This window comes from Urocitellus parryii, chromosome 13, assembly GCF_045843805.1.
Source record: "Urocitellus parryii isolate mUroPar1 chromosome 13, mUroPar1.hap1, whole genome shotgun sequence".
In the NCBI taxonomy this organism is placed as follows: domain Eukaryota; kingdom Metazoa; phylum Chordata; class Mammalia; order Rodentia; family Sciuridae; genus Urocitellus; species Urocitellus parryii.
Genome location: NC_135543.1, coordinates 65,856,919 through 65,883,987, shown reverse-complemented (window position 1 = coordinate 65,883,987; position 27,069 = coordinate 65,856,919). Strand labels below are relative to the sequence as shown.

At 39.5% G+C, this 27,069-nt stretch overlaps 1 protein-coding gene and 1 non-coding gene across 2 annotated transcripts; one reads left to right on the top strand and one right to left on the bottom strand.

Moving 5' to 3' along the window:
- Positions 1-11,234: 11,234 nt before the first annotated feature.
- Znf658 (zinc finger protein 658) lies at positions 11,235-25,834 on the top strand. The gene is made up of 5 exons (XM_026406905.2): positions 11,235-11,308; positions 13,298-13,354; positions 17,322-17,448; positions 17,735-17,830; positions 22,953-25,834. The coding sequence occupies exons 2-5, from the start codon at positions 13,340-13,342 to the stop codon at positions 25,832-25,834; spliced, it is 3,120 nt and encodes a 1,039-aa protein (XP_026262690.2). The 5' UTR covers positions 11,235-11,308; positions 13,298-13,339.
- Positions 13,570-13,631, bottom strand: LOC113195431 (U7 small nuclear RNA). Its single transcript, XR_003302396.1, has one exon. It is a non-coding gene; the product is annotated as a U7 small nuclear RNA (small nuclear RNA).
- Positions 25,835-27,069: the final 1,235 nt, after the last annotated feature.

The window sequence follows — 27,069 nt, the reverse complement described above, 5'->3', positions numbered from 1 at the left end:
TACAGTTATCATGGATTTTTAGATAACCCAATTTCAAGCAATATAAAAGTAATTTATAAAGTAGGGCAGGAGAAGGGCAGAGTACATGTATAAGAATAGAGAATGAATTTTTACAGTCACCCTTTTTTGATAGTAAAAGAAGGAGCCCTTCCATAAAGAAAGAATATTTCTCCTGAGGGAGAGGTGGCTAAGGCTGTGGGATGAAAACTGGTGAAACTGTCAGTTTCAGTTTTCTTGTGAATGTAGGAGGCAGAATGAACCCACTTCTGTCATTGAAATGTGAACTATAATGTCACCTATAATGTCAACTATATATATACTAGTGAGCATCAACTACAGAGATGAGCTTCTGTCAAAGTCAAGTGATTTCTGTTGAGAAAATGTTGAACTACTCGGTTGGAGAGAAGTAAGCTGATTTTCTGAGGTGTGTGTGTGTGTGTGTGTGTGTGTGTGTGTGTGTGTGTGTGCACTTCCTGCCATTTTATCATATGATTCTGAGATTTAAAAAAACCAACAGGGCTTCAGTCATGCTTCTGGTCATCTTTGCACACACCTACACACCTTGCTGTTGCATATCATATTCATTTATAAAATATATTCCATGGGTGGTTGTGGGTATAGCTCAGTTGATAGAGTGCTTGCCTACCATGCACAAGGTCCAGGGTTCAATCTGGAAAAAATTCCATATTTCAGGTGCATTGGAAATGCATCTAAACCCTTCAATACTTTGATAATTGGTAATTTGAAAATAAGTGGGTTATTAATTTACATCAGTATTTTTGTATTGACATTAAATTGCAATAATATTGAAGATAAGAAAACAGATTTTTTTTTTAAAAATCATATCTGATCTCCCTTTAAACTGTGTTCAAATGTCCCCAGGGACACCATATAATATTGTATGACAACTTTACATTATACCCATGGCAGTTGTTTCTTTACAGAGAAAAATGGAAGAATTCATTAAATTTGTATGTATTACTCCTTTTTCCCTCATGAGCCCCAATTTGAAAGATACCTATAACAGAAAGGGATGATATATATTGTAATCGGATCTGCATTGCTCATGTCTGTTCAATTCCAATTTTGCAAACGTAATTTTTGAAGTCTTACAACAGCCAAACTCAGTTTAATAACTCATATTAGATATAAATCATGAATTACCCTATAGGCCTCTGTATGATCAGTTATGCTTCAGGCCTGTGTACAATCTGGACATGAAGTAAATATCTCATTGAAATTGAATGAGGAGGGCTGGGGGTGTAGCTCAGTGGTAGAGCACCTGACTGGCAAGCACAAGGCCCTGGGCTCAATCTCACAGTATCACAAAATAAATAAATAAATAAGAAGCAGAATAGGACATATGACTATATTGACTTGTATATAGTGTAAAGAGTAGAGTCGTTCAGCATCGTGGGCCTGTCTACATTCATGTGGGCATTACTATGTAGCTCTTATAGCCTTAAAGACAAATATATCCATTCACATAAAAATCTAATGAAAGAACTTTCTATGAAGCAGTGGGAAAGGCATTACTATCAACTGAGGGGGCAAGAAAAGAGGTCAAAAGCTATGTAGTACCACCCCAAGGTGATCAGATGAGAGTAAGTGCTTGTAACCAAGTACTAGAAACTGGGTAGCTTATAAACAACAGAAATTTGTTTCTCACAGTTCTGGAGGCTAGGAGTCTGAGATGAGGGTGCCAGCCTAGTTTGGTTTTGGTGAGAGCCCTCTTCTGGTTGCAGACTACCTGCTTCCTGCTGTACCTTCCTGCAGTGGAAAGAGAGCATGGGTTCCTTTGATCAGGGCACTGATCCCATTCAAGAGGGTTCTACATTCACAACCTACTTACCTCCAACATCTTCTAATGACATCACCCTGGGAGTTAGGACTTCAACATTGGAATTTTAAGAGACACGAATGTTCCACTGCAGGTATTCTGTGAAAGAGACTTGAATAAGTGTTATGGAATCCACTGAAGAAAAGAAACATGTATTAATTTTTCATTGCATTAAACAGTATGTATTGTAACAGAGGCGATGATCATATGTCATATAGGCACTGGAAAAATCTTACCGCATTGTTAAACATTTTTCTCATGTTTTTTTTTATTGGTGCATTATAGTTGTACACAATATAACAATACAATTTGGCCAATATCATTCCCTTTCTCTCTCCTCCTCCCTACCCCTGGTCCCTTTCCTCTACTGTACTGACCCCAATGCCTTTCTTTTCCATTTTCCATTCTGGTTTCCACATATGGGAGAAGGTGTATGACCCTTCACCTTCTGAATTTGGCTTATTTTGCTTTTGATTTGCTGCTTTCAAGTTCCATCCATTTTCCTACAAATGACATCATTCAATTCTTCTTTATGACTGAATAAACTCAATTGTGTACATATATACACATTTTGTTTATCTATTGATCCATTAATGAATACTTAGGCTTCTTGATCCATTTATCCATTAATGAATACCTAAGCTGTTTCCATAGTTTGGGTATTATGAATTGTGCTACAGATATGGGTATAGTATGATAACTTTAATTTTTTAGGATAAATACCAAAAAGTGGTATAGATGGGTCATGTGGTGGTTCCATGCCTAGTCTTTTGAGGAAACTCCATGCTGATTTCCTTAGTGGTTGTACTAATTTCCAACCCACTAACAGTGTAAAAGTGTTCCTTTTTCTCAACATCCTCTCCAGCATTTGTTATTGTTTGTATTCTTGATGTCTGCCATTATGACTGGGGTGAGATGAAATCTCAACATAGTTTTGATTGTGTTTCCCTAATTGCTAATGATGTTGAACATTTTTTGTATTTTTCCCCATTCGATTTCTCCTTTTGAGAAATGCCCATTTAGTTAGTTTGCCCATTTATTAAGTGGAGGGGGGGTTGATGTTAATTTTTTTAGTTCTTTATATATTTCAGGTATTCATCTTCTGTCAGATGAGTAGTTAGCAAAGATATTTTCCCATTTTGTAGGCTCTTTCTTCACATTCTTGTTTCCTTTGCTATGTAGAGTTTTTTTTTTAATTTGATGCCATCTGATTTATTAATGCTTGGCATTATTTTCTGAGCTTTGGGGTTAAATTGAGAAAGTCATTTCCTGTACCTATATTTTGGAGTGTTGACCATACATGTTCTTCTAGGAGTTGCATAGTTTCTGGACTAATTTTGAGGTCTTTGATGCATTTTGAGTTGATTTGGGGGCAGGGTGAGAGATAAAGGTCTAGTCTCATTCTTCTACCTACAGATGACCATTTTCCAGAACCATTTGTTAAAGAGGCTGTCTTTTCTTCCATGTATGTTTGTGGCACCTTTGTCAAGGATCACATGACTATAGATGCGTGGATTTGCCTTCTATTCTGTACCATTGGTCTATGTGTCTGTTTTTATGCCAGTACCATGCAGTTTTTGGTACTATAACCTGCACTATAATTTAGAGAAAGGTATTGTGATGCCTCCAGCATTTCTTTTTTGGTTTTTAGAATTGCTTTGGCTATTCTGGGTCTTTTCTCCTTCCAAATTGATTCTAGGACTGTTTTTTTTTCCCCAGATCTGTGAAGAGTACCATTGGTATTTTGACAGGGATTGGAGTGGATCTGCACATTGCTTTTGATAGGGTGACATTTTGACAATGTTAATTCTGCCTGTCCATAAATGTGGTAGTTCTTTACATCTTCTGAGGTCTTCTACAATTTCTTTTTTCAAGGTTCTGTAGTTTTCATCATAGGGGTCTTTCACCTCCTTTGTTAGACTTATTCCTAGGTATTTTTTGAGGTTATTATGAATGGTATTATTTTCATGCTTTCTTTCTCAGCAGATCAATGATTGGTACATAGAAAAGTTATTGATTTTTGTGTGTTGTTTTTTGTAACTTCCTATTTAGCTGAATTTGTTTACTAACTCTAACAGTCTTTTAGAAGAGTTTTTTGGATCTTCCAGTATAGGATCATATCATTTGCAAATGGTAATAATTAGAGTTCTTCCTTTCCTACTTTTTACACTTTTGTTTCCTTCTTTTGCCTAACTGCTCTGGCTAGAATTTCTAGTACTATACTGAACAGGAATTATGAGAGTGGACAACCTTGTCTTGTTCCACATTTTAAAGAAAATGCTTTCAATTTTTCCCCATTCACTATGACGTTGGCTTTGGTTTTATTTTTTTATGTAAGGCCTCCTTTATGATATTGATGTTGGTTCACTCTATTCCTAGTTCTGCCAAATAAACATTTTTAATGGTGCACACATATGATGAACGAAGAGTGGCATTAGACTTTCATAGTTAAGGCTGTTCCATTGTTTCTGCTACTTGTATTTTTAGGAAGAATTTCAGATGTTTTGAGTACAGTTGTAAAGATCAGTGTGAAAAGATCTCAGGAAACTCCCCCAAAAGTTCATCTTCAAGTTAAATCATCAGATAGAAGCAGGTTTTCAAGCAGAAACTCTCTTCATTAACACTGACTTGAAGACCAAAGAGGAACCAACAGTTTACTGGACCCTTATGCTTTAACAAAGATAATCTACAATGTTAAGAAATAATTAAAAGCCACTGAGGAAACAGGTCATGGTGTATGTCCCAAAGACTCATAGTGTACTGTTGAGTTAATAACTTTTATGGTCTATTCATCTATTATTTATGACATAAATTTCTTTTAAAAATCATAGAAATCTAAATACAAACATTTTAGAACTTGGATTATACCTTGGAAAGGTGTTCATATACAAATTAGAAAGGCTCAAGGACAGAAGCAGCACACAACTCATTTCACAGGGTGCCATGGGGGACCTTCCCCTAGAGAGTGAGAAAGAACCATCAAATGAGTGAAATCATGTTGTTAAATTAGTACTGCCTGTGACTCAATTGTGACAAATGTCTCACACACTCAATGTTGTACAGATTATGAACTCAGATTTGATGGGATAACACTTTGCAAATATTAAATAAGTTTTTTTAATCCCTCTCCTTAGTAAATCATGTTCCCTAGCAATAACTTTACATATATTGTCTTAAAGAAGCAGGGTATCACCAGGTTTGGCGGCACATGCCTGTAATCCCAGCAATTTAGGAGGCTGGGTCAGGAGGATCATGATTTCATAGTCCCAGCAACTTAGCAGGGTCCTAAGCAACTTAGCAAGACCTTTATAAAACATAAAAATGGATGTGGCTCAGTGACTAAGTATCCCCTGGTTAAAATAAAATTAGAAGAATAAAAGAAGAAGGAAAGAAGAAGCAAGGCATTGCTAACACCAGCTTCAAATTAAAAAGAACAAGAGGCCTGGTAATTCCCCATCAGACTGGAAGAGGAAGCTCTTCTTGGTCATGGCAGATTATAAGAAAGAGCGTATGGAAGTAGAAAGGGTGGCTTTTCCATGAGATCTGGAATCCCAAAAGTCAAGGCACGTTAGATATACTACACAGAGGACAGGCCAAGAAGAGATGAGGACATCCATTTAGGCCCTACTTCAGTTTGTGCGGGAGATCCACACAATCGTTGTGTTTCTCCCTTCTCAGGTATGTGGTATGAATGTAATTCCTGTCCACTGGGGACAGAGTTATGTGATTTATTTTGCCTAATATGTTGGGAGTAGAAGTGAGATTTAGTTACCAGTGGGAGCCCACCTAGAACTCACTCTTCTGTCTGGCACAGAATTTTCCATATGCCTTACAAGAGAATTAGGGAAAGAATCAGCGAAAATATGTCAATATCATCTTCAAAACATTAAATACAAAGAAATAAAATAATTTTTTAAAGAGGCAACAGGACACTCAAGAACTGTGTGGGGCAATTACAAACAATATAACATTCACATAATGGGAATACAAAAAAGAGAAGGAAAAAATTATATGAATTGTTCAAAATTAACAACAGGCACAAGCCTTCAGATCCCCAAGACAAAAAAAAAACACCTATCAGGATAAATGACAGAGAATTTACACCTAAGCCTGTAAGAGAGAGAGAGAGAGAGAGAGAGAGAGAGAGAGAGAGAGAGAGAGAGAGAGAGAATGAATATGAATTTTGGAAAAAGCCAGTGGCACAGGAGTTACATACAGGAAACAGAATAAGAATTAGATCAAAATTGTTATTCAGAAATTGTGCAAAGAAGAAAAGAGTGGACTCTAAGATTTAAAAAACTGAAAGAATAAAACACTATCCTAGAATTCTGCATCCAATGAACAAGTCTCTGCCCACAAATTTGATAACCTAGATGAAATAGCCCAATATATTGGAAGACACAATTTCTCAAAACTCACACTTATAAGAAATAGACTACCAGAGCAGTTAAAGAAATTGATTCAATAACTAATAACTTCCCTTTGAAAAGCTCTAAGTCCATAAAGTTTTGGTGGGAATTCTATCAAACATTTAAAATAGAAATATAGCACTTCACTATGACCTGTCCTATTAAACAGAGTGGAGAGGACAATTGATTTCTAAGTCATTCACAAGCCAGAAATTCACCAAGTCTAAAACTAGACATGGATATTATAGGGCAGAAAAACCATAGACCAATACTTTTCATGACTACATCTGCAGAAACCTTCAACACAGTGTTAGCAAGTAGAACCCAACAATATATGCATGGACTGAATTATACACTATCGCCCAGTGGGGATTGCAAATTGAGCATCCAAGACTATTTAAACATTGAAAATCAATCAACATAATGTATCGCATCTTCTGGTCAAAGGCGAAAAATCAATGATCATATCAATAGATGCAGAAAATGAATTTGAAAAAATCCAAAATTCATTTAAAAACTTCTCAGCAAAAGGAATAAAAGGAGCTTCTTCAACTTGAGAAAGAGCATCTATTGAAAACTAATAACTAACATTATACTTGAATGCCGAGAAACAATATTTTTGTTCTAAGATAGAAAAACATCAAAGAGTATCTCTTCCCAACACTACTATTCAACATCCTACTGAAAACCATAGCTGATGGAACAAATTAAGAAAATAAAATTAAAAAGTACAGATTAGGAAGGAAGAAATAAAACTACTTCTGTTTGCATATGACATGATTGTGTGTGTGGAAAACTCCAAAGAATCTGTAACAGAGCTGAGGCCTTCCTGGAAACTGAGGCGACCTGAAGACCCCCTCTTCAAACCCTAATTCTTACAATCAAATCAGAAAAATTTGTCACGATAACAGGAATGAGTTTATTGAAAGGACAGGAAAAGGGAAGGGGGACACTCTCAAGGGAGAGTCCTCTCAGAGAGGATAGGGACAATGTGACTCTCGCGCACCCTAGTTTCATTGGGGATCCCAGAGAAATATCCAGATAGTCCCACCCAGGTCCACTTCCTGTTTTTGACTGACAGCAAGATGACATCATACTTTTTAAGCACCCATCGCCATAGCAACTCTAGGTCTGCTTGGCCCATACTGACCGGTTCTAATTAACTTCTTTTTTTAAAAAAAATATTTTTTTAGATGTTGATGAACCTTTATTTTATTCATTTATTTATATGTGGTGCTGAGAATCGAACCCAGGGCCTCACATATGCTAGGCACAACTCCAGCCCTCTAATTAACTTCTTAACCACAAGTTCTTATAGATTTTATGGTTAGGAAAATTATTCTTATCTCTCTGAGTTTTGGAATCAGGTCACAAAAGTTTCCTTGGTTCCCCAGGAGAACATTGTCTTGGGCTTGTATTTCTCCTGCAGTTAACACATAGTTTATTGAGGGATGTGACATATCCTGTCCACCTAGGCCAGGCAGGGTTGCAAGTAAATTTCTTCTTGGAAAGAAAGCATGTGAGGATCAGCAAAGAGGATCCATTTCATAGAATTATTCTGATAACCTCATTTTACCACCATTCACATCTGTCTGTTCCCTAACAAATTGACAAAAACAAATAAAAAACACCCATAACTAATAAGTGACTGTAAGCCAAGTTGCAGGATGCAAAGTTATCATGAAAAAGTCAATCACATTTCTACAAATCATCAATAAGTAATTGGAGGCTGAAATGAAACACACATACCATTTACAGTAGCACCCAAAACCATGAAATACATAGGTATGGATCTAACAAAATACATACAAGATGTACTTGAGGAAAACTGAAAAACTCAGAAGGAATAATATTATCTAAACAAAGGAGACATATTTCATGTTAATGGATGGAAAGATTCAATATTGTGAAGATGTTAATTCCTACCAACTCCATTAATTGCAAACAAAATCTCATGAAGTTATTTTGCACGTACTGGCAACCTAATTCTAAAGTTTATGTGGAAATGCGTGTGTCCCAGAATAGCCATCTCAATATCAATGAAGAACAAGTCAGAAGATTGACACTACCTGGTTTTAAGAACTGCTGTAAAGCTACAGCGATGAAGACAACTGGTGTTAGTGAATGACCAATGGGGGAGAGCAGAGAGCCCCCAAAAGACCCATAGACCCATATAAATATCATTGACTGATTTTTGGCAAAGGAGCAATGTGAACATAAAGCTATAAAACATCTAGGTGATAAATGGGAGAAAACTTAGATGCCCCTAAATCTAGTAATTAGTTTTTAGATAATACTACAAGCATGATCCAGAAAATAACAAGTTGATCGGTTGACTTCACTGCTGTGACAGCTGAACCTGAGGTACCAGTGAAGAGTGATGGGGGATTAAGAAAAACATACACACAGATATGAAGATTAAATAAAGGCTGGGATCAGGTGGGACACTGCTCTCTGATGGAGAAATAATGAAGAGTTGGCCCAGCAAGTTTATTTATATAAGGTTTCAGAATCAAGAAGTAAAGGACTACAGGGGCATTCTTCTTAGTGCACTAGAAAGTTACAGAGCTAGAAACATTTTTCTAGCTATTTTACTGTTGCAATGCTTGGAGCTTCCTGCAGCACTCAGGAAGCCCACTGTCTAAAGTTACTGTTAAGTGGGCAGGCTCAGAAGTAGCAGCACTGGTGAAACATTGTAGTTCTCTTGTTATGCTCAGAATTTCTCTCTCCCAGGGAGCTATGTGCCTGAGATCAAGGTGGAGATTGATAAGATTCTTGCCACAGAACCTCTTCTGGCAGGGTGCACCAGAGCAACCAGTCATTCTGTGCCCTTGCACAGAAACATTCCATGGCAGCAGGTGCGCCACAGCCATGAAGCAATCAAGGAACTGCAGTCTCAGTCATTGCATTCCAAACTCCATGAAAATTTTAAAAATCTCTATGAAAGACTGTCAAGAGAATGAAAAGACAAGCTGCAGATCAAAAACACTTGCAAACCATACATATGACAAAATGATTTTATTTCTAGTACAAAAATAACTCTTAAAATTCAATCATAGGACTATAAAAAGTGAGTGAAAAAGTTGAACAGACACCTTGCCCAAGAAGACATGCTTATGGCAAATAAGCATATTAAAAGAAGCCTGGAATCATGTTATGAGAGAATTGCAAACTATGAGTCTTACAGGAACACATCACTACATACCTATTAAAATGTCCAAAATCTGAAACACTGACAACATTAAATGCTGGTAAGGATGTGGAGCAATTGCTGGAGAGAATATAAAATGAAAGATACTTTTGAAGACAGCCTGGCAGATTTTTAAAAAATAAACTTAAATGTAGTTTCACTACACAGTCTAGTAATTGTGTTCCTTAATAATTACCTAGCAGGTTTGAAAAACTAGGTCCACACAAAAGCCTGCGTACAAAAGTTTATAGCAGTTTTATTCATAACTGCAAACACTTGGAAGCATCAAAGATGTCTTTACATAGATAAGTGGATAAACTGTGGTATATCCATACTCTAGAATGTATTATTCAGAGATTTTTAAAAAATGAGATATCAAGCTGTGGAAAGATATGGAAAATGATTATTCACATGTCTGTTTTAAGGAAGCCAGTACGAAAAGGCAACATACTGAGTGATTCCAACTGTCCATTTAAATAACATTCAGCCAAAGGAAAATATATGGGAGGGTGAATTGGTAGAGCATAGAGGATTTTTAGGGATGTGAAATAATTTTGGATGATTACTATAATGTCCCGAAGGCCCCATTGATTCTGAGACCCTATATAAATAACATTAATGAATGTTACATTATTGTATTGGTGGAAGTCATGCTCCACCCCATTTTGCATTTGAAAAAACCCAAAGAACTATACAAAACGAAGAGTGAAAGGTAACATAAGCTATGAACTTCACTAATCATACAAAACGTCCTATTCTATACAAGATGTTAATAGTAGGGGAACCTGAGTGTAGGCTGATGAGAGTGAGTATGTGGGGACTTTGTGCTTTCTGCTTGATTTTTCTGTATATGGAAAGCTGCTCTAAAAAAAGCTTATTAATTAAAAAAACTATTATTGTATCACATGTCCCTAAGGGTTTTTTTTTTTTTAATGCCATAATGCACACGTTAAGTTTCAAGGAAGATTTCCTCATGGAAATGCAAGGTTGAGAAAATGATCACTTTCTTATTTTGGGTTGCATGTGCTTTCATGCATGACTGGGTAAGTTTGATCAGCTAGCTTCCCTCCGCCCACCTCCCAGATAAACACTGCTAGTAGGTGTACTATCTCATAGTTCTCTTTACAAGATATATTTGTATGTACCTTTATTTCTCTTGGCAGGTCTTCTCACTTCCCTACCCCCAATTTCCCCCTCTCCAGGTCTTTTCCTAGGTACGTCATAAAGAGTCAAATACCGAGAAGAGTTGAAAATGGTAAAAGGGCATTGCACATACAGATTTAACAATTCTGAATCTTTAACAATTTAACAATTAACATGCAGCATTTAATAATTCTGCCGTAATTGCTTTCTGTTTGGTTGCATCATTTTAAAGTAGTACCTTAATCTTGCAACACACACCTGTACACTTTCTCAGTATCATCACACCAAGGAACGGTAATCTTTCTTAGTACTTTTAATGTCCAGCCATATTCATGCCCCCGGCTGTTAACATCTGTTTGCAGCTGTTTTTTCCTCCCAAAGAGCATCCAATCGGGAACCACGCATTGCCGCTGGTTAGGCCCATATTCCCTGGGGCGTCGGGAAAAACCCGGGCTGCAAACCTCAGGCCAAACTCTGCCTCGGTCTAAGGAAGCGGAGCGAAATCGCGCCCGGGGCGCAGAGGCTCACGGGAAGTGTAGTTTCTGACGCCACGGGCCTCCCGCGCTGCACTCTGGGAACGGCGGTCGGAGCCCCGTCTGCACACGCGCAGGCCCCGCCCTGCACGGGATGCGCCTCCGCCGCTGGGCTTCTGTGCGAGAGCGGACGCTGTGCCCCCGGGTGAGAGCGCCGGCCACGGCTCCGCGCGGCGTGGGGCCCTCGGGACAGGTGGGCGTGTGCGGGGGACCGAGCGCGCAGGTCCCCGCGCGGCCCGGGGTCTGCGGTGCGGAGAGGGGGATGCGCGGTGGTAGCCTTGGTGACCGGCGGGAGGCGGTGACCGCCAGCTCCACCCCCCTTAGCTGCCTGTAGGACTTTTTGTCCAATGCGGGTCCCCAGCACCGAGCAAGTGTAGTCCTGAGCAGGAGACACTTGTTTTCTTGGTTTGGCATTTCATTGCACCTTCGGGATGTGTTCATTAAACGTGCGATTTTAAAACCTGGAAGGTATTCATGGGGGTGGGTGCCCCTGGACACATTAAGTAGGTGAGAGAGGACCCACCCCTCCAACACAGGTTTACCCCCGGTCACTGGCTCTTCTTTACATCCTACCTGCCTGAAACCTTCAGGGGACTTAGGTGGAGCGGCTGTTCCCAAGTCTCCAAGGATGATGACTGTGATAGATGGTGGACAGAATCTCACCATGTGCGAAACAGATCCTGGGATTTGTGGGATCTCCACAGAGCGCTTAGGTCAGAAGGATCTCAGCTCCTGAACCTCTCTGCACGTTTCAGGCTATCTCTGCCCTCAAAGGCACAGATCCATGTTGCCGTGCAGTGCTGTCCAGTAGAAAGATAATGCAAAACATGCATGTAATTTGGAAGTTTTCAGTGACTACAGGAAAAAAACAAGTCATCAGACAAAGCCAATTTCACTGATGTATTTCATTTAACTCAGTACATCCAATATATTATTTTGGCTTGGGACATGAGCCAAATTTAAGTTGTTCAGTAATTGCATGTGGTTAAGGCTACAATAAAGGATAGCATACTTCTAATGAATTCCAGAAGAATCAGGTTTAGTTCGTATACTTTATTGGTGAGGGTTCAAATTTGCTCCTCAGGGTCTGGTCTTGGAACCATGGAGCAAAGCAGCTTTTATAAGCAGGGAAGAGGGAGTCCTAGTGACTACTGCCACTAACAAGAGCTTGTTTGATCGAGATTCCTCCCAGAGCTTCAAACACAGAAGATTCTAGAAAGAAGAAGGTACTGCTTTGCTCTGTTAGAGGCGGTTCTTGATTCCATTACACAGCATGAGTCAGACTTGGTGAAGCCACCACTTCCAGTGGCATCACAGGCTTTGTGATCATGGATGCTGTGAACTAATTTTCATCTTGGTGTTGAAAGGAATGGATGGCCACCAGGCTGCAAAGCAAAAGGCACTTCCTGGAGGGCTGGTGAGGGCTTGATATCTGGGGAAGGCAACCAACTGTCAAAATCTTCAACATCCCATTTCCTTCATTCTCCCCTCAGCCTTTCCAGATCCTGAGCTGTCTCATACCATGCCTGTCACCTCATGTGGCATGTAGGGTTATGTGATGCTCCCTCTTTCCTGAACATAGAGAATAACAAAATGATAGTAGAGGAAGTTTTCTATATTGGAAGCTCAAAAATACTGAGTCTTAAAGTTATCCAGGGCAGAACCAGGAGCCAAGCAGAGTGCTGTTCACTTACACAGATGAGTGCCATAGCAACTTATCAAAAGGTCTTTCTTTAAAAAATCAACAACCAATTTAGAATTGAAAGTTTAAAAATATGTTGCATAAAACATCCCGTCTTTATTTTGGAGTTTTCTGTGTGTATTCAAACTTTGGAAAGACAGTAAGAATTTAATAAGCCAGCCCGTATAGTTTTTGTGACACTAGTTTTAATGAAGGTAGAGTTTCATTTCTTATGTGGTTGAGCTTTGTTAGCCAATCCTGTTATTTTATTTTAACTTTTTTTGATACATCAACAAAAAACGATTTTTACCTTGGTGATATGTAATCATATCAAGATGCATGGGTTCAGTTCTTGCTACCTTTATGTAGTCTTTCTTGTCCCTTTTAAGAGTTAAAGGGGTATTCCTCTTCAGGAACCTTTTTATACAGCTGATATGATGAGATTTTTACAGTTTTAAGGCAAACTAGGTCTCTGATGACCCCCGTTTCTCTTATCCCCAGCTGAATCTTCAGTTTCCTCTACTCTTCCAGGAACTGCAGAAAATGAACACATATCCGGTGAGTTTGGTTTGTAATAACCAGTTTGTTTTACAGTTGATTTTATAAAGGTTTCTGTGTCTGTACATTAACGTGGAAAAAGTAGACTTTCATAGAAGGTACGGAAATATTGATCAACAGTAGAGTCAAAAGTAGACACAGGTCCTTAAATATCGTAAATTTACCAAGCCAAGTTACAGTTTATTTCTGAGGTGTTTTTTTTTTTTTTTTTTGGTGGGGGCCTTCCGGCAATAGCCAGAAAACCTGCTAGACAAATTCTAAAAGAGCTGCAATACTTCTCTGAGGTTTCTGATAGTCATGGCAGAGTGTCAGACAGATAATACTTAAAGATTTACATTGATGAGAAATCTAAAGCAGACTGCTTCCTTGTGGAAGGTTCAAGTTGGTGATTTAGTTAACAACTTGCTAAAAACATAGAAGATTGCCTGTGATCTCAGAGCCCTGTGGGTTGTAATCACATCCAGTGGCCGTCCTCCTTTCCTTACTTAACTTTTCTGCAGCACTTGCCTCTACTTCTCACTCTGTCCTGGAAAGTTTCTCTCCACTGTCCTGTCCTTTCCTTGCCCGTGCTTCAGGGAGTCATTGTCTCTTGTCCTTTCACGTGGCTCATCTCTGTACTCCATCCCTGACCCTTTGGTCTTCTTTGTGGTCTCTGATGACTTCATCCTCTCTTATTTTTCAGCTTTGTTGAGATTTAGTTCATGTATTATACTGCTCACCCAATTAAATGCAGAATTCAGGAATTTTTCACTGTGTTCTCAGGTTCAGTTTTAGAACGTTTTTATTGCCTTCAAACCCCTAACTCTCACTGTGTTCTTTCCAAGTCCCCAGCAACCTTAATCTACTTTCTGTCTGGACCACACCCTTTTTATTTCTCATAGGGCAGTTTTGCCTATGATGAATTCTCTTAGTTTTTGTTTCTCTGGGGAGGTTTTGGTTGCCTGTCAATGATTCTTGGTTGACAGTTTTTTTCTTTGAGTACTTTGAATATGTCATCCTATTAACTTCTGTCTTCATGGTTTCTCATTAGAAATCAGCTTTAATATGACTAGTCATTTCTCTCTTTCTGACTTTAGAATTATCTCTTTGTTACTGCCTATAGTGACCTAGGCAGGTAATCCCAGCTACTCAGGAGGCTGAGGCAGGTTCAGTGCCAACCTGGGCAACTTAGTGAGAATTTATTTCAAAATAAAAATAAACAGGGTTGGGGATGGGCATGCTCAGTGGTAGAATGTCCCTGGTTCAGTCCCCAGTACCACAAAAAAAAAAAAAAAAAGATCTTCTGTCTTTGGCTTTTTAACACTTTGATTATCAAGGGTCCAGCTGTGGCCTCTTACTCCAAGTTTATCCTATTTGAAGTTTTTTGAGCTGCTTCAGGGTATAGAATAATCATTTTAATGAATTTTGGGACTTCATTGCTATTGTTTTTTTAAATTTCTTTTCAGGCCCATTCTTCTCTCTGTTTGGCACTCTCATCCTGCCTGAGAGCAAGCTTGTTGCTGTCCCACAGCTCATTTTCTGGCATTATTTCTTTGTTTCCCTATTGCATACTCTTAAGAGACATGTATGTCGTCCTTTGCTCCCCCCCACACTTGCTCACATCTACTGTTGAACAGATTTTTATATGAATTTTTTTTCAGTTATTGTACTTTTCAACTCTAGAGTTTCTATTTGATTCCTTTTTATAACATTTATCACTGTGTTCGTATACTTTATTGGGTGAAATGTGATTTTCATGTTTTATTTTGGTCCTTAGACATCATTTTTCGCTGGGACTTTGACCAGATTTAAAATAGCTGATTTGAAGTCATTGTCTGGTTAGTCCAGTATCTGTTTCCTCAGGAGTTATTCCTATTTATTGCACTTTTCCCCTTCCACATGGATCTTACTTTCTTTTTAATTTTTATCTTTTGTAATTTCTTTGTTGAAAACTGGATATTTTAAATAAAACACTGTGGCAACTGTAGAAATCAAGAATTTCTCCCCTCCACAGGAGTGAGGGATGAAATTTATTTATTCAGTGACTTTAACAACTAGTTCTGAAGAGCCTGAGTTTTTGTTGTGAGTGGCAGGCAGCTGAAGTCTCTGCAGAAATTTCTTTAATTCCTGAAATCAGTATGTCTTCCTGGTTTTGCCAAAGGGATGCTCCTTTAGGAGCATCAGGCCATTTCCACCTCTGCACCAGCCTTCATGCTCTGCTTACTGTAGACTTCCCGGCCATGCAGAGGCGGTAGCCTCAGGCCTTCTCCTGTCTGTCCTAAACGTGCTCACAACCCCGACCCGCTGCTCAGCTCTATGTTGGCAGCCTTCTAGAGTCTCAGGAATATAAGGGAACTTTTTAAGACTTTTGTGCACATGTCATTCTTCTTTTTTTCTTTTTTAGTTTTTTGAAAACGGAAACTGACATTCCCACTGTTTCTCACCATTCCAGGGCACTGCTAAGTTAAACAATTGCCTTTACCTGCTTTTGACTAAGGCCTTTGAGGATAAGGCTTTTTTTACTAGCTGAGCTTTGCAAGTGTGTTCTGCTGGGAACTATCAGACAGGTCAAATGATGAGTGAGTGTCTGGGAGTGAGGCTTTGAACGTGAACCCAGATCTGCCTCCTCCTAGTTGCCAAACTGCTATTTTTCACTGTATTTCAGACCATTGGTTCTCAGTTGAAGCTACTGCAGAATCGAGGGGAAAGAGATGGAGATGGACAAGTTAAAATGTCCCAAGATCACAGTTCTTAATATGACGCTGCTGTTTTTCTTTTATAACAAGCTCTTCAGATTGCTGTGAATCTTGGATTAGCTTACAGAGGTCTGAAAAAGTTGATTATTCACTTTTTACTAGATTTTTATTGCTTCTGTGAAGAAAGAATATTCTTGGATCTTTACTATTTCACTCTTAACACTTGTTAGCTTGAATTTGAAGGTATTTTTTCTGGGGAATTTCCCTTTTCTTGGCTTCTAATATACCCTCTCCTAATTCTGTTATTAGTTTGCAGAAACTCTTCTGGCTTTGTGACCTGTACATTTTCTACCAGCCTTTTTAATAACCCTGGTTCTTCAGCTGTTATTTTTGTATTTTTTATTCCTTAATCCCTATGTGCTCTGGGAACTGTCTGATGATAGCACTTAAATTGTTAATAACTCCAAAAATGCCATCTTCAAGTTAGCTATCTGTTCTCTGCCCTAAAATCAAGTGCATACTTATTTAAGAGACCTTTCTGTCTTTATGTTCTATGGACCCTTAGTAGCTGCATGAACAGATCCATTTCACTACAACTTCTAATGCATTTTTTACTTTTGTTTCTCCAATACCAAGTTTTTTGCACCACCGTATCAATTTTTGGCACTATTTTAAAAAATAAAATAAAATAAAAAATTTTAAAAGCTGGTTAAGCATCTGGACTGGGTAGCTACATGAGAAGGTTGTTAACCACATGGTGATTTTTTTCCTCCTGTGTGATCTATCCCTATTATTACATTTGTTGCTGTTATTTTAGTATAGGTAGTGTTCCAACTCTGGTTCCAACTCCTTTGTAAACTGTTCTTTGCTCTTCGGGTGCTCTAGATTTGTACACCTTTCTACATGAGTTCTGTCAGGTGAAAGATCTACAGAGCATATATGGATCTCTTTGTTGGCTTCCATTAGTTATATGATGCTGTCCAAGGAGTATGTGAGCATCCTAGAGAATACCTAGGGTGACCCATTGGGATGTGAATGAGTAATTGTAGAATGTCTATCTACATTGGCTTTTTTTTTTTGGTCATTTACGTATATAAATGAATTACAGTACACTAAAAGCTTATCTAACTAATTGAGCAACACCAAAGTTTAAAACAAAATTAGGTCCAGGGTAGGCCTTTTGTAAAACCATTCAGTTTTAAGCTCCAGAACAGATATAAAAAGTAGTTCTCAAAGACATTTTTTTTTTCTGTTACCTAATTCTGAGCCCTTGAACAAAATGTTTGACACAGGGATCAGTGTCATTCGAGGATGTGACTGTGGAACTCACCCAGGAGGAGTGGCGGCACATGGGCCCTGCACAGAGGACTCTGTACAGAGAGGTGATGCTGGAGAACTACAGCCACCTGGTCTCCGTGGGTGAGCAGACTTGACCATGTAACTCCCTCTAGAATATATTTCCTTTTTGTTTTCTAATTATCAAAATACGTGGACTCTTTATCGAGATGAACATTGGTAATCAAGCTTTGGATTAAGAGGTCTAAAGTAATTGAAACCTGTAACAAAACAGAAATAGTACACTTCAGTTGAGCACATTTACTTGAGCACCTTTACTTGCCTGTTTTTTTTTTTTTTAATCCCATTTTTGCAAACTCAAAAGACTGAGGATCTGGTACATAAGCACCCTCAATTATTCTATTTATAGGATATTGCGTTTCCAAGCCCAAGGTGATATTCAAATTGGAGCAAGGAGAAGAACCGTGGTCTTTAGAGGACAGATTCCTAAGCCACAAGTACCCAGGTGAGTGAGCACTATCAGAGAACTGGGGTCCTTAAGCCTGGCGTGGGATACTAATCCAGCTGTCTGTCGCTGTAAAAAATGTCTCAGAAAAATAACTTATAAAGAGAAGACTGTAAACAAATGACATAAAGGTTGGCCTAATTTAGATAGAGCATAAAAGAATGGTTGTTAAGTCAATAAGAATAAAATAATGTAGGTTTCATCTCCTGTTGTTATTCAGATTTGGCTTTAGCAAGTTAAAGTACATTGGATTGGGATTAGGTATTTAGCTCAGTGACAGACCCTTGCCTAGCACTTGCAAGGCTGTGAGTTTGGTCATTGGCCTTGAAAAAGAAAGGAAGCCCCTCTTGCTCAAAACATGGGTTAAAAAAAGTTTTAAGCATCTGAATGATTATACCAAATAAAATAATATCAGTATTCGAAAAATCACCAAATAGTGGAGTCCTAAGAAACTAAAACTCATTAGAATTAGGACATCATAATATATGTCATCTGATTAAACAGTAGTACTACTGTAGGAGATATAAATAGCATTGTACTCAAGTGAACCATAAATTTATGGATGCTGAATGCAAAGATTATTCCCATGAAATAATCATAAGAAAATTAAAATGTAATATTATTCTAACTAATTAGAATCACCACAAATATTCTCTGAACATAGTGTGATAAATCTAGAAATTAATAAAATGAATAAACAAAAATGCTACACAAAAACTAAAAAAAAAATTATCTTTATTAATCAATGTATATAAAAGGAAATCCAAAGTTGCATACTTTTGAATAAATGTAGTTGTATATTAGGAACCTTCAACTATAGCTAAATTAGTTAACAGGAGTAAGTTTGTAGTGTCATTAATAAATTAAGCAAAAAGAGTAACAAAAATACACTAATGAAAGTAGAAGAATTTAAAAGTAAAATCAGAAATTAATAAACTATAAAACCAAGGAATGGACAATTTCTTAGAATAAAAAACAACAGAATGGGTCAAACTTTAGGTAACCCTAATAAAGATAAAGAGAAGAAATACCTACATGATAAACTCAAGTGGGGATTATATATGTATAAATTTAATGCCATACCAGACAAGATCCCATCCATAAAGAAGAATGATACAGGAGGGTTTGGTCTACCAGATATCGAGACTTAGGCAAAGCTCTGAGTAGTGGAGTACTTGGGTCAGGAGTTAGATGGTCTAATAAATTTGAGAAACAGGGTGGAAAGCTCAAGCAAACACGTCCTTTAAGACAGTTGGTCTCAGGTGGCACTCTAGGACATTGGGGATAGGATCTTGAAGTAACTTAAAAGTAACACAGAAAAATGGATCCAAATGACTTAAATAGCTGGTTATCAAAGTAAATTAGAAATACCCTACAAGACTATATACAATAGGTTCATGACTCTTCTTAGGAAAGGATTGAGGAAAAGTAGAGTAAGCATTTTCCTTCCTACTGTACTCCGAGTTCAGACGTATGTATTTATGTGAACACACTTACACACACACATACACACACACACACACACACACACACACACACACAGAAGTCCTGCAAAGTGGAGAGAAGCATGAAGAACTAGGGGCCGTGGCACCTGATGAAATGGACGACAGTTAGTGTCAGCAGATGCCTGTGGGGTGCCTAATCTCCCACCTCTGCCTGGTGTTAATGTGGAGGCTGTCTCCTAACCCAGGGTGCCAGTGGAGATCAGCCAGGAGTCTGGACGTCTGTTCCCACTTGGCAGGTAATGATGTTGCCACCTGTTTCTCCTGTTGGTATGGTTTCTAAAGTGGCTGGCTAAAACTCCGCATTAATCTTGATAAGGTCCAATTATTAATTTATCTCATGGATCATGGTTTGTTTTTTCTGTCTATAACCTTCAGAACTTAAAAGTAACACAGATTTATTCTTGTTCTCTTTTAGAAATTTTAAAGTTTAACTTTCTACACTTAGATTATGATCCATTGTATATTAACTTTCATAGAAAATATGAGCTGTATGTCACGTTTTAAACTTTTAAAATAGGGAGTCCAGTTATTCTAGTTCTACTTATTGAAAAGGCTGTTTTTCCATCAAATTGTGTCTTTGCATTACTTATAAATAAAAGTGGGCTGGGGATGTAGCTCAGTTGGTAGAGTGCTTGCCTTGCGTGCACAAGGCCCTGGTTCAATCCCCAGCACCACAAGAAAACAAATAGAAATATTAGTGAATGCATACTTGTGAGTGTGTTTCTGGAGTCTTTTTTCTATTTTATTCATCTACATGTCTGTCCTATGCCAGCATTGTATTATCTTGATTACTGTATAGAAGACCAGAAAAGCATTCAGTGGTAGAGTGTTTGCCTACCCTGGCTTAGACCCCAAGCACCACACACACACGAAGAAGTTTTTGAAATCAGGTAGTTTTCTAACTTTCATCTTCTCTATGAATTTAAAATGATCTCCTTTCCTTATTAAAAGAAAAAGAGAGAAAGGAAGACAAGCATGCTGGCATTTCAACTGGAATTGTGTTGAATCTCTATGTTTACTTGAAAAGAATTACCAATGTCTCTCCTCATTTATTTAGGATTTCCTTCGTCAGTGTTTTGTAGCTTTCACGTTATCAATATCAAGATTTTAAAAAAATATCTTTGATGACATGGTAAATAATATTGTGCTGTAATTTCAAATTCCAACCCATTAATTATTGTTTGTTTATAGGCATAAGATTGTATACAGGCCTTGTATTTTGGTTTTGCCAAAATGCTTATTAGTTCAAAGAACTTGTTTGTAGATTATTTTCTTGTGTAGATTTTTTTTAATAGAGCTACTCCACATCTTTTTGTTTTTATTCTTGTCATATTTCACTAGCTGATAATTCTAGTACAGTCTTGAGTAAAAGTGGTGAGTATGGATGCCACTCTTATTTTTCCCAATTTTAGAAATCATTCAATCTCTTACTCTCATCCTGATGTTATAGACTTTTTGTTTATTTCCTTTATTTATGTATCATGCTACATATATGTATTATGTCGTTTATTACATATGTGTATATATAGTGTGATATTTAAACTGCATATTATATATATATATATTCTGCATTTGTGTGTGTATAATTATTTAGATTAGGTTATCTTTCTTCTTAAGTGAATTTAGAAGTTTGTTTTTTTCTAAGGAATTTGCCTATTATTTATGTGAATTGTCTGTGGGCATAGAGTTTGCAGTGGACTGAATATTTGTTCCCTTTCCTCCAATCATATGTTGAAACTCTGATCCTGATGTGCTCCATTTAGAGGTGCAACTTTTGGAAGGTAGTTAAGTCATGCAGGTGGAGCTTCCATGAAGAGTTTAGAGTGCTCTTACAGGAAAAGTCCAGGCAACTAGTACCTCTTTGCACCGTGTGAATAAATAACAGGAAGTCAGCGGTCTGGTGCACGAGAGGACTGATAGAACACGACCAGGCTAGCACTCTTTTTGGACTTCCAGCTTCCAGAACTGTGATAAATATTTGTTGTTTAAGTCACAGAGTTTATGGTGATTCGTAATGTCAACCTGAACTAATATAAGACTTTTTGCTAACCTTCCTTTATGATCTCTTCAGTGTCTGTTGTGTCAGTAAGCACACCCACCTCTTGTTTTTCTGATGTTGATAATTTGTATCTTTTGATTTTCCTATTAATTTAATTTTAATCAAAACTTTAAAATCTTTTCAAAGAACTAAGTTTGGTTTGATTAACCTTCTGTGTTGTTTTCCGTTTTCAATTGCAATATCTTCTCTAATCTTTGCTATTTTCTTCCTTCTTTGTTCTTTGGATTTAATTTCCTCTTTTTATTTAGTTTCTTAGAGGAGATGCTTAGGTAACTGACTGTAGATCTTTCTTTTCTAATGTGAAACATTTTAAGCCATGAGTTTACTTCTGAGCACTGCTTTAGCTGCAGCCCACAAATTCCTATGTTTTGTTTGTGTTTCTATTCACTTCAGAATATGTTTTCTGTAAGCTTCCACTTTCACTCCTGAGTTATTCAAAAGTACCTAGTTTACAAATATTTTTATTTCTCTGTATACCTTTGTTTACTGATTCCTAGTATAACTTCTCTGGAGGTTGAAATCATCCTTGGTATAATTTCTGTTCTTTTATATTTGTGAAGGTTTGTCTTTTATCCTAGGATGTTTCATGTCATTTGAGAACAATGTGAATCCAGCTGTTATTGAACGTATTGTGTCATCAGGTCTTGAAGGTGTGGCAACCTCATCTTCCTACCTGTGGGGTCACGCCACGTGTTGTTTCTGTGCTTTAAGTTTTCTTTGTTCTTTCTTTCCTCTGTCTTTTGTGAATTGCCACTGGTGCCCTAAAACAAAATATTTGTTGTTCTTGAGATTCTTTGTTTTATGAATTAGTAAGAATATGGCTGCAGGTGGGGTTTGTCAGTGGCTGCTGTCACCATCTCCCAGCATATTCCCAAAATGGAACTTTCTTTGTATCCTTCATCATCTTTCCTATGAACTCTTCATGTGGCTCATGAAGGGAAATACAAAACTGCCTGTCTTCCGTATCTCTGGCCCTGGAAGATCCGCTTCCTGCTCAGCCTCTGTGGAACGGTAGGAGTGTTTCAGTTTTGTTTGGTTGAGTAGGTGGAGTTTGTCAAAAAAAGTTTCTATTTCATTAGACCTTTTGAGACCATTGACTAGAATGAATAGACTTTTCCTAGCGCATATTTTTGTCTGTATCTTTGTTATCTTCATATCATTGGCTTCTTCAGTGTACAGTATAGTACATCTAGGAAGTAGGAAAAAAAGCCTTGGAATTCTCCATTGTGTCATTTTCTTAAGTTCTGAGGTCCACTTTCTTTACATTTTTTGAAGCATTTTCACATGTTGTTACTTTTCTTTTGCTCTGGATTTTCAGTGTCAGAAGGAAGAACCTTGGAGGAATGGTGCTATTCTGTTTTGGCTCTCACTGAAAGTAATCCGTGCTTTAAAAAAAACCCAACATCCATAGATGAGGGAGGAGAATGGCTGTCTCTGTGTGTGTGAATTGATCTTGGATACAGGACCAGAAACAACAGAATAAAATATGTAACAAAAAATGGCTAAAGTTCCTTTACATAAGAAATGTAAGATTTGTTTCCAATTTTTCTCATTTTAGGTTATTACAAAGTAGACGTCCACATCAAGGGAAATCAAGACAAACAAGGGAAGCCTCTGTGGCAAGTAATATTCATTGGTGATAAAACACTGAGTAAAGAAGGACAGAAAGTTCTAGAAAAACCATTTAATTTGGGCATAGCTTCAGGTTTTTCAGGAAAAATAACCTATAAACATGATTCAAGTCAAATGAATTTTCCAGTTATTTCTGAGTTAATTATTAGTGAAGGAGAGTATTCAAGAGAAAAGGCTGATTACATGACTGTATGTGAAAAGTTGCAGCTTGCTATTAAACACAGGGACACTCATACTGGAGAGAAATCTCATGAATATAATGAAAATGTGAAAACTGTTAGTGTTAAGAAAGATCAGCATCGGAGATTTCAAACATTGGAGCAGTTGTTTGAATGCAGTGAGTTTGGGAAAATTTTGTATGAAAAAACTGTCTGCCTTACAGTCGAGAGTTCTCCAACAGCAGAGCAGTGCTGTCAGGATGTTGAGCTTGGGGAAAACTGTGACAGGACAGCTCTGTTTAGCCACACGAGAGCTGACCCAAGGGAGAAGTGCTCTGATGTTAGCGACTGTGGGGAATTCTGCTGCGAATCCACCATGGAGGAGTACAGTAAAGTTCACCTGGCTGTAACACACCAGGAATGTGATAAAAATGGTATTCATGTCTGTGGGAAGTTACCCCTAATTCAAGCTCAGAGACCTGTTACAGGACAAAGTGCTCTTGAAAGCAATCCCTGTGAAGAAAACTTGAGCCAGAGTCCAGCCCACAGAGTACATCAGGAGAAGCCAATTGGAGATAACGTCTGTGAATGTCCTGGATGTACTAAAACCTTCTTCCGGAAATTAGGCCTTATCACACATCAGCAAACTCAAGAGAAACCCCGCCAGTCAGGTCTGTACGGGAAACGCAGGGAATCCTTTTACCAGAAAGCACACCCCATTCAGCATCAGAGGACCCACTCAGGGGAGAACCCTTACAAAGGTGAGGAATGTGGGAAATTCTTCTGTTCACATTCACACCCTCGTCAGCATCCTGGAACTCCTATGGCGTCCAGACTCTGTGAATGCAATAAATGTGGGAACAGTTTCTGTGAGAAGTCAAACCTCAGTGAACACCCGAGGCTTCACACAAAGGAGAAACCTTGTGGTAACCACCACTGCAGGAAATGTCACCCACCACCCCCCAGGGGACAGCAGAGAACAGACACAGAGATGAAGATCTGCCACGGCCGTGAGTGTGCGGAAACCTCCGTGATGGGACATCTCCAGGAATATCAGAAAGTCCACCCGGGTGGGAAACCCTGTGAACGTGCTGCCTGTGGGAAGACGTTCTCCAAGACGTCACATCTGACAGCACATCAGAGCACTCACCGGGGCGAGAGACCCTACGAGTGCGTAGAATGTGGGAAGACTTTCTCTCACAAGACACATCTCAGTGCACATCAGAGAACTCACACTGGGGAAAGGCCCTACGAGTGCAGCCGGTGTGGGAAAGCCTTTGCTGACACTTCGACCCTCAGGGCGCACCAGAGAATCCACACAGGCGAGAAGCCCTACGCGTGCCGTGAGTGCGGGAGATCTTTTGCCCATGCTTCTGTTCTCAGAGCCCATGAGAGAATCCACACAGGGGAGAAGCCCTACGGCTGCCATGAGTGTGGCAGATCCTTTACCTATAACTCGGCCTTCAGAGCCCACCAGAGGGTTCACACGGGGGAGAAGCCCTACGGGTGTCATGACTGTGAGAAAACCTTTGCCCACCATTCAGCCCTCAGAGTGCACCAGAGGACTCACACCGGGGAGAAGCCCTACGAGTGCAGCGCCTGTGAGAAGACGTTTGCCCACCATTCAGCCCTCAGAGCTCATCAGAAAACCCACACAGGGGAGAAACTCCACGAATGCCATGAGTGCGGGAAAACCTTTTCCCAGAAAACACACCTCAGCACACATCGCAGGGTCCACACAGGGGAGAAGCCCTACGAGTGCCGCGAATGTGGAAAGGCTTTCTCCCAGAAATCGTACCTCAGTGGACACCAGAGGACCCACACGGGGGAGAAGCCCTATGGGTGTAACACATGCGGGAAGCGTTTTGTCTACAAGGCGGCCCTCGTCGTGCACCAGAGAATTCACAGAGGGGAGAAGCCCTACGAGTGCCGCGAATGTGGGAAAGCCTTCTCCCAGAGGACACACCTCTGCGCCCACCAGAGAACGCACACGGGGGAGAAGCCCTACGGGTGCCGTCAGTGCGGGAAAACGTTTGCTGATCGCTCAGCCCTCCGAGCGCATCACAGGACTCACACCGGGGAGAAGCCCTACGAGTGTACTGAGTGTGGGAAGGCTTTCTCCAAGACGTCACACCTCAGGGCACACCTGAGGACGCGCCTGGGGGAGAAGCCCTACGAGTGTGGCCAGTGTGGGAAAAGCTTTTCCGAGAAGTCGTACGCCAATGCCCACCAGAGGGTGCACACGGGGGAGAAGCCCTACGAGTGCAGCGAATGTGGGAAGGCCTTTGCCCAGCACTCAACTCTCAGGGTGCACCAGAGGGTTCACACCGGTGTGAGACCCTATGAGTGTGGTGAGTGTGGGAAAGCGTTCTCCCAGAAATCGCACCTTGGTGCCCACCAGAGAATTCACACGGGGGAGAAGCCCTACGAGTGCAGCGAATGTGGGAAGGCTTTTGCCCAGCACTCAACTCTCAGGGTGCACCAGAGGATCCACACAGGGGACAGACCCTATGAATGTGATGAATGTGGAAAAACTTTTGTCCGTAAGGCAGCTCTTAGGGTCCATCACACCAGGATGCACAGCAGAGCAAAAGCCCCAGTGCGGAGTGAGTCTGGAAAGCCCTCGGGGGACTCCCGCCTTACTGCGTGACGCACGGTAAGGTGTAGCTCGGTGAGATTTCCCTGTGGTGTTGGTCCAGGCGGGGCTGGCCAGGGAATGTGACACCAGATATCACACTGAAGCCCAGTCCCGAAGAATCGCCTTGCACTCTCCCTGGTCCACGGTCAGTGGGGTGGAGACGACTGCCACAGCAAACCCGAGTGCCGCCTTGGGACGTGGCAGACAGGGAAAGGACACAAGAGTGCCTGGGACCACGCTCCACTTCCAGGCCTTCAGTACTTGACTTTTCTTTGTTTTAAACAAAGGTAAGTGTGTTATGTTAGGCCCTTACAGGTTTGGTGTGTTGTTGAATGCACATCGTTGGGCCTACTCCCTCGTTAGCGTGGAGTGAGACCCTGTGAGCATATTAGATATCAGAAGACCTATACAAATTCAACTTACTGCAGATCAGAGCCACCTCAGGACAATACTGTCACCAACATTCTAATAACCAGAAGCCTTTATTAAGAGAGAAATCTCAGGGGGAAAAAAAGCCTTTACCACAAAGAGAACTGCATTAAACATCAAATAACTTGGTTAAAATTTTATATTTTGAGTAAATAGCATTTTCCAACAAATATTGAAAGTTTGTCTTCAGATAACTTATTCTGAGGAAATGCATGAGTTTCAGAACTGAGGTTAACATCCTGACCTAGAACCGAGACATCAAAACCTGCGTTTTTTGTGTAATATTAAAAATTTTATAGAAAATATATAAGATAGTATTTACCTGTAGTCTAAGTCACTGTAGACTGTCGAGTTTTGAAAGTGTAAGGATAACTTGAATTCTGTGGACAGTACCAATGAATGTTGGAATGTCTCTGAGCTATGGGAACACCCCTGAGTCGACATGCAAACAGACGATTCATCAGTGCTGGTGAGTTCTGGTAGGAGCCAGCCACACTGGCTCTGCGCATGGCCACTTCCATTGTCAGAGTGACTGTCTGTTCTTCTCTTGGTTTCCTTAAACTTGGTGCTTTTGATTTTTGGCCTTCCTGCTAATCTGGCCCTGCATTGCTAAGGCCCGTGACATTCTTGGGCATTTTTCTATGTATTTGTCTGTCTAGCATTGTGTATGTGTAGGTGGTGGCAGTACTTGTGTTGTTGTTACTCTTTTGAGTGATTTTAAGACAAATATCCTTAGCCCTCTTGTGCACATATAACCTGAGTATCCTCTTAATTTAATTTTTAATCATAACGGCTGCTCACACTGTACACTTCTGTAA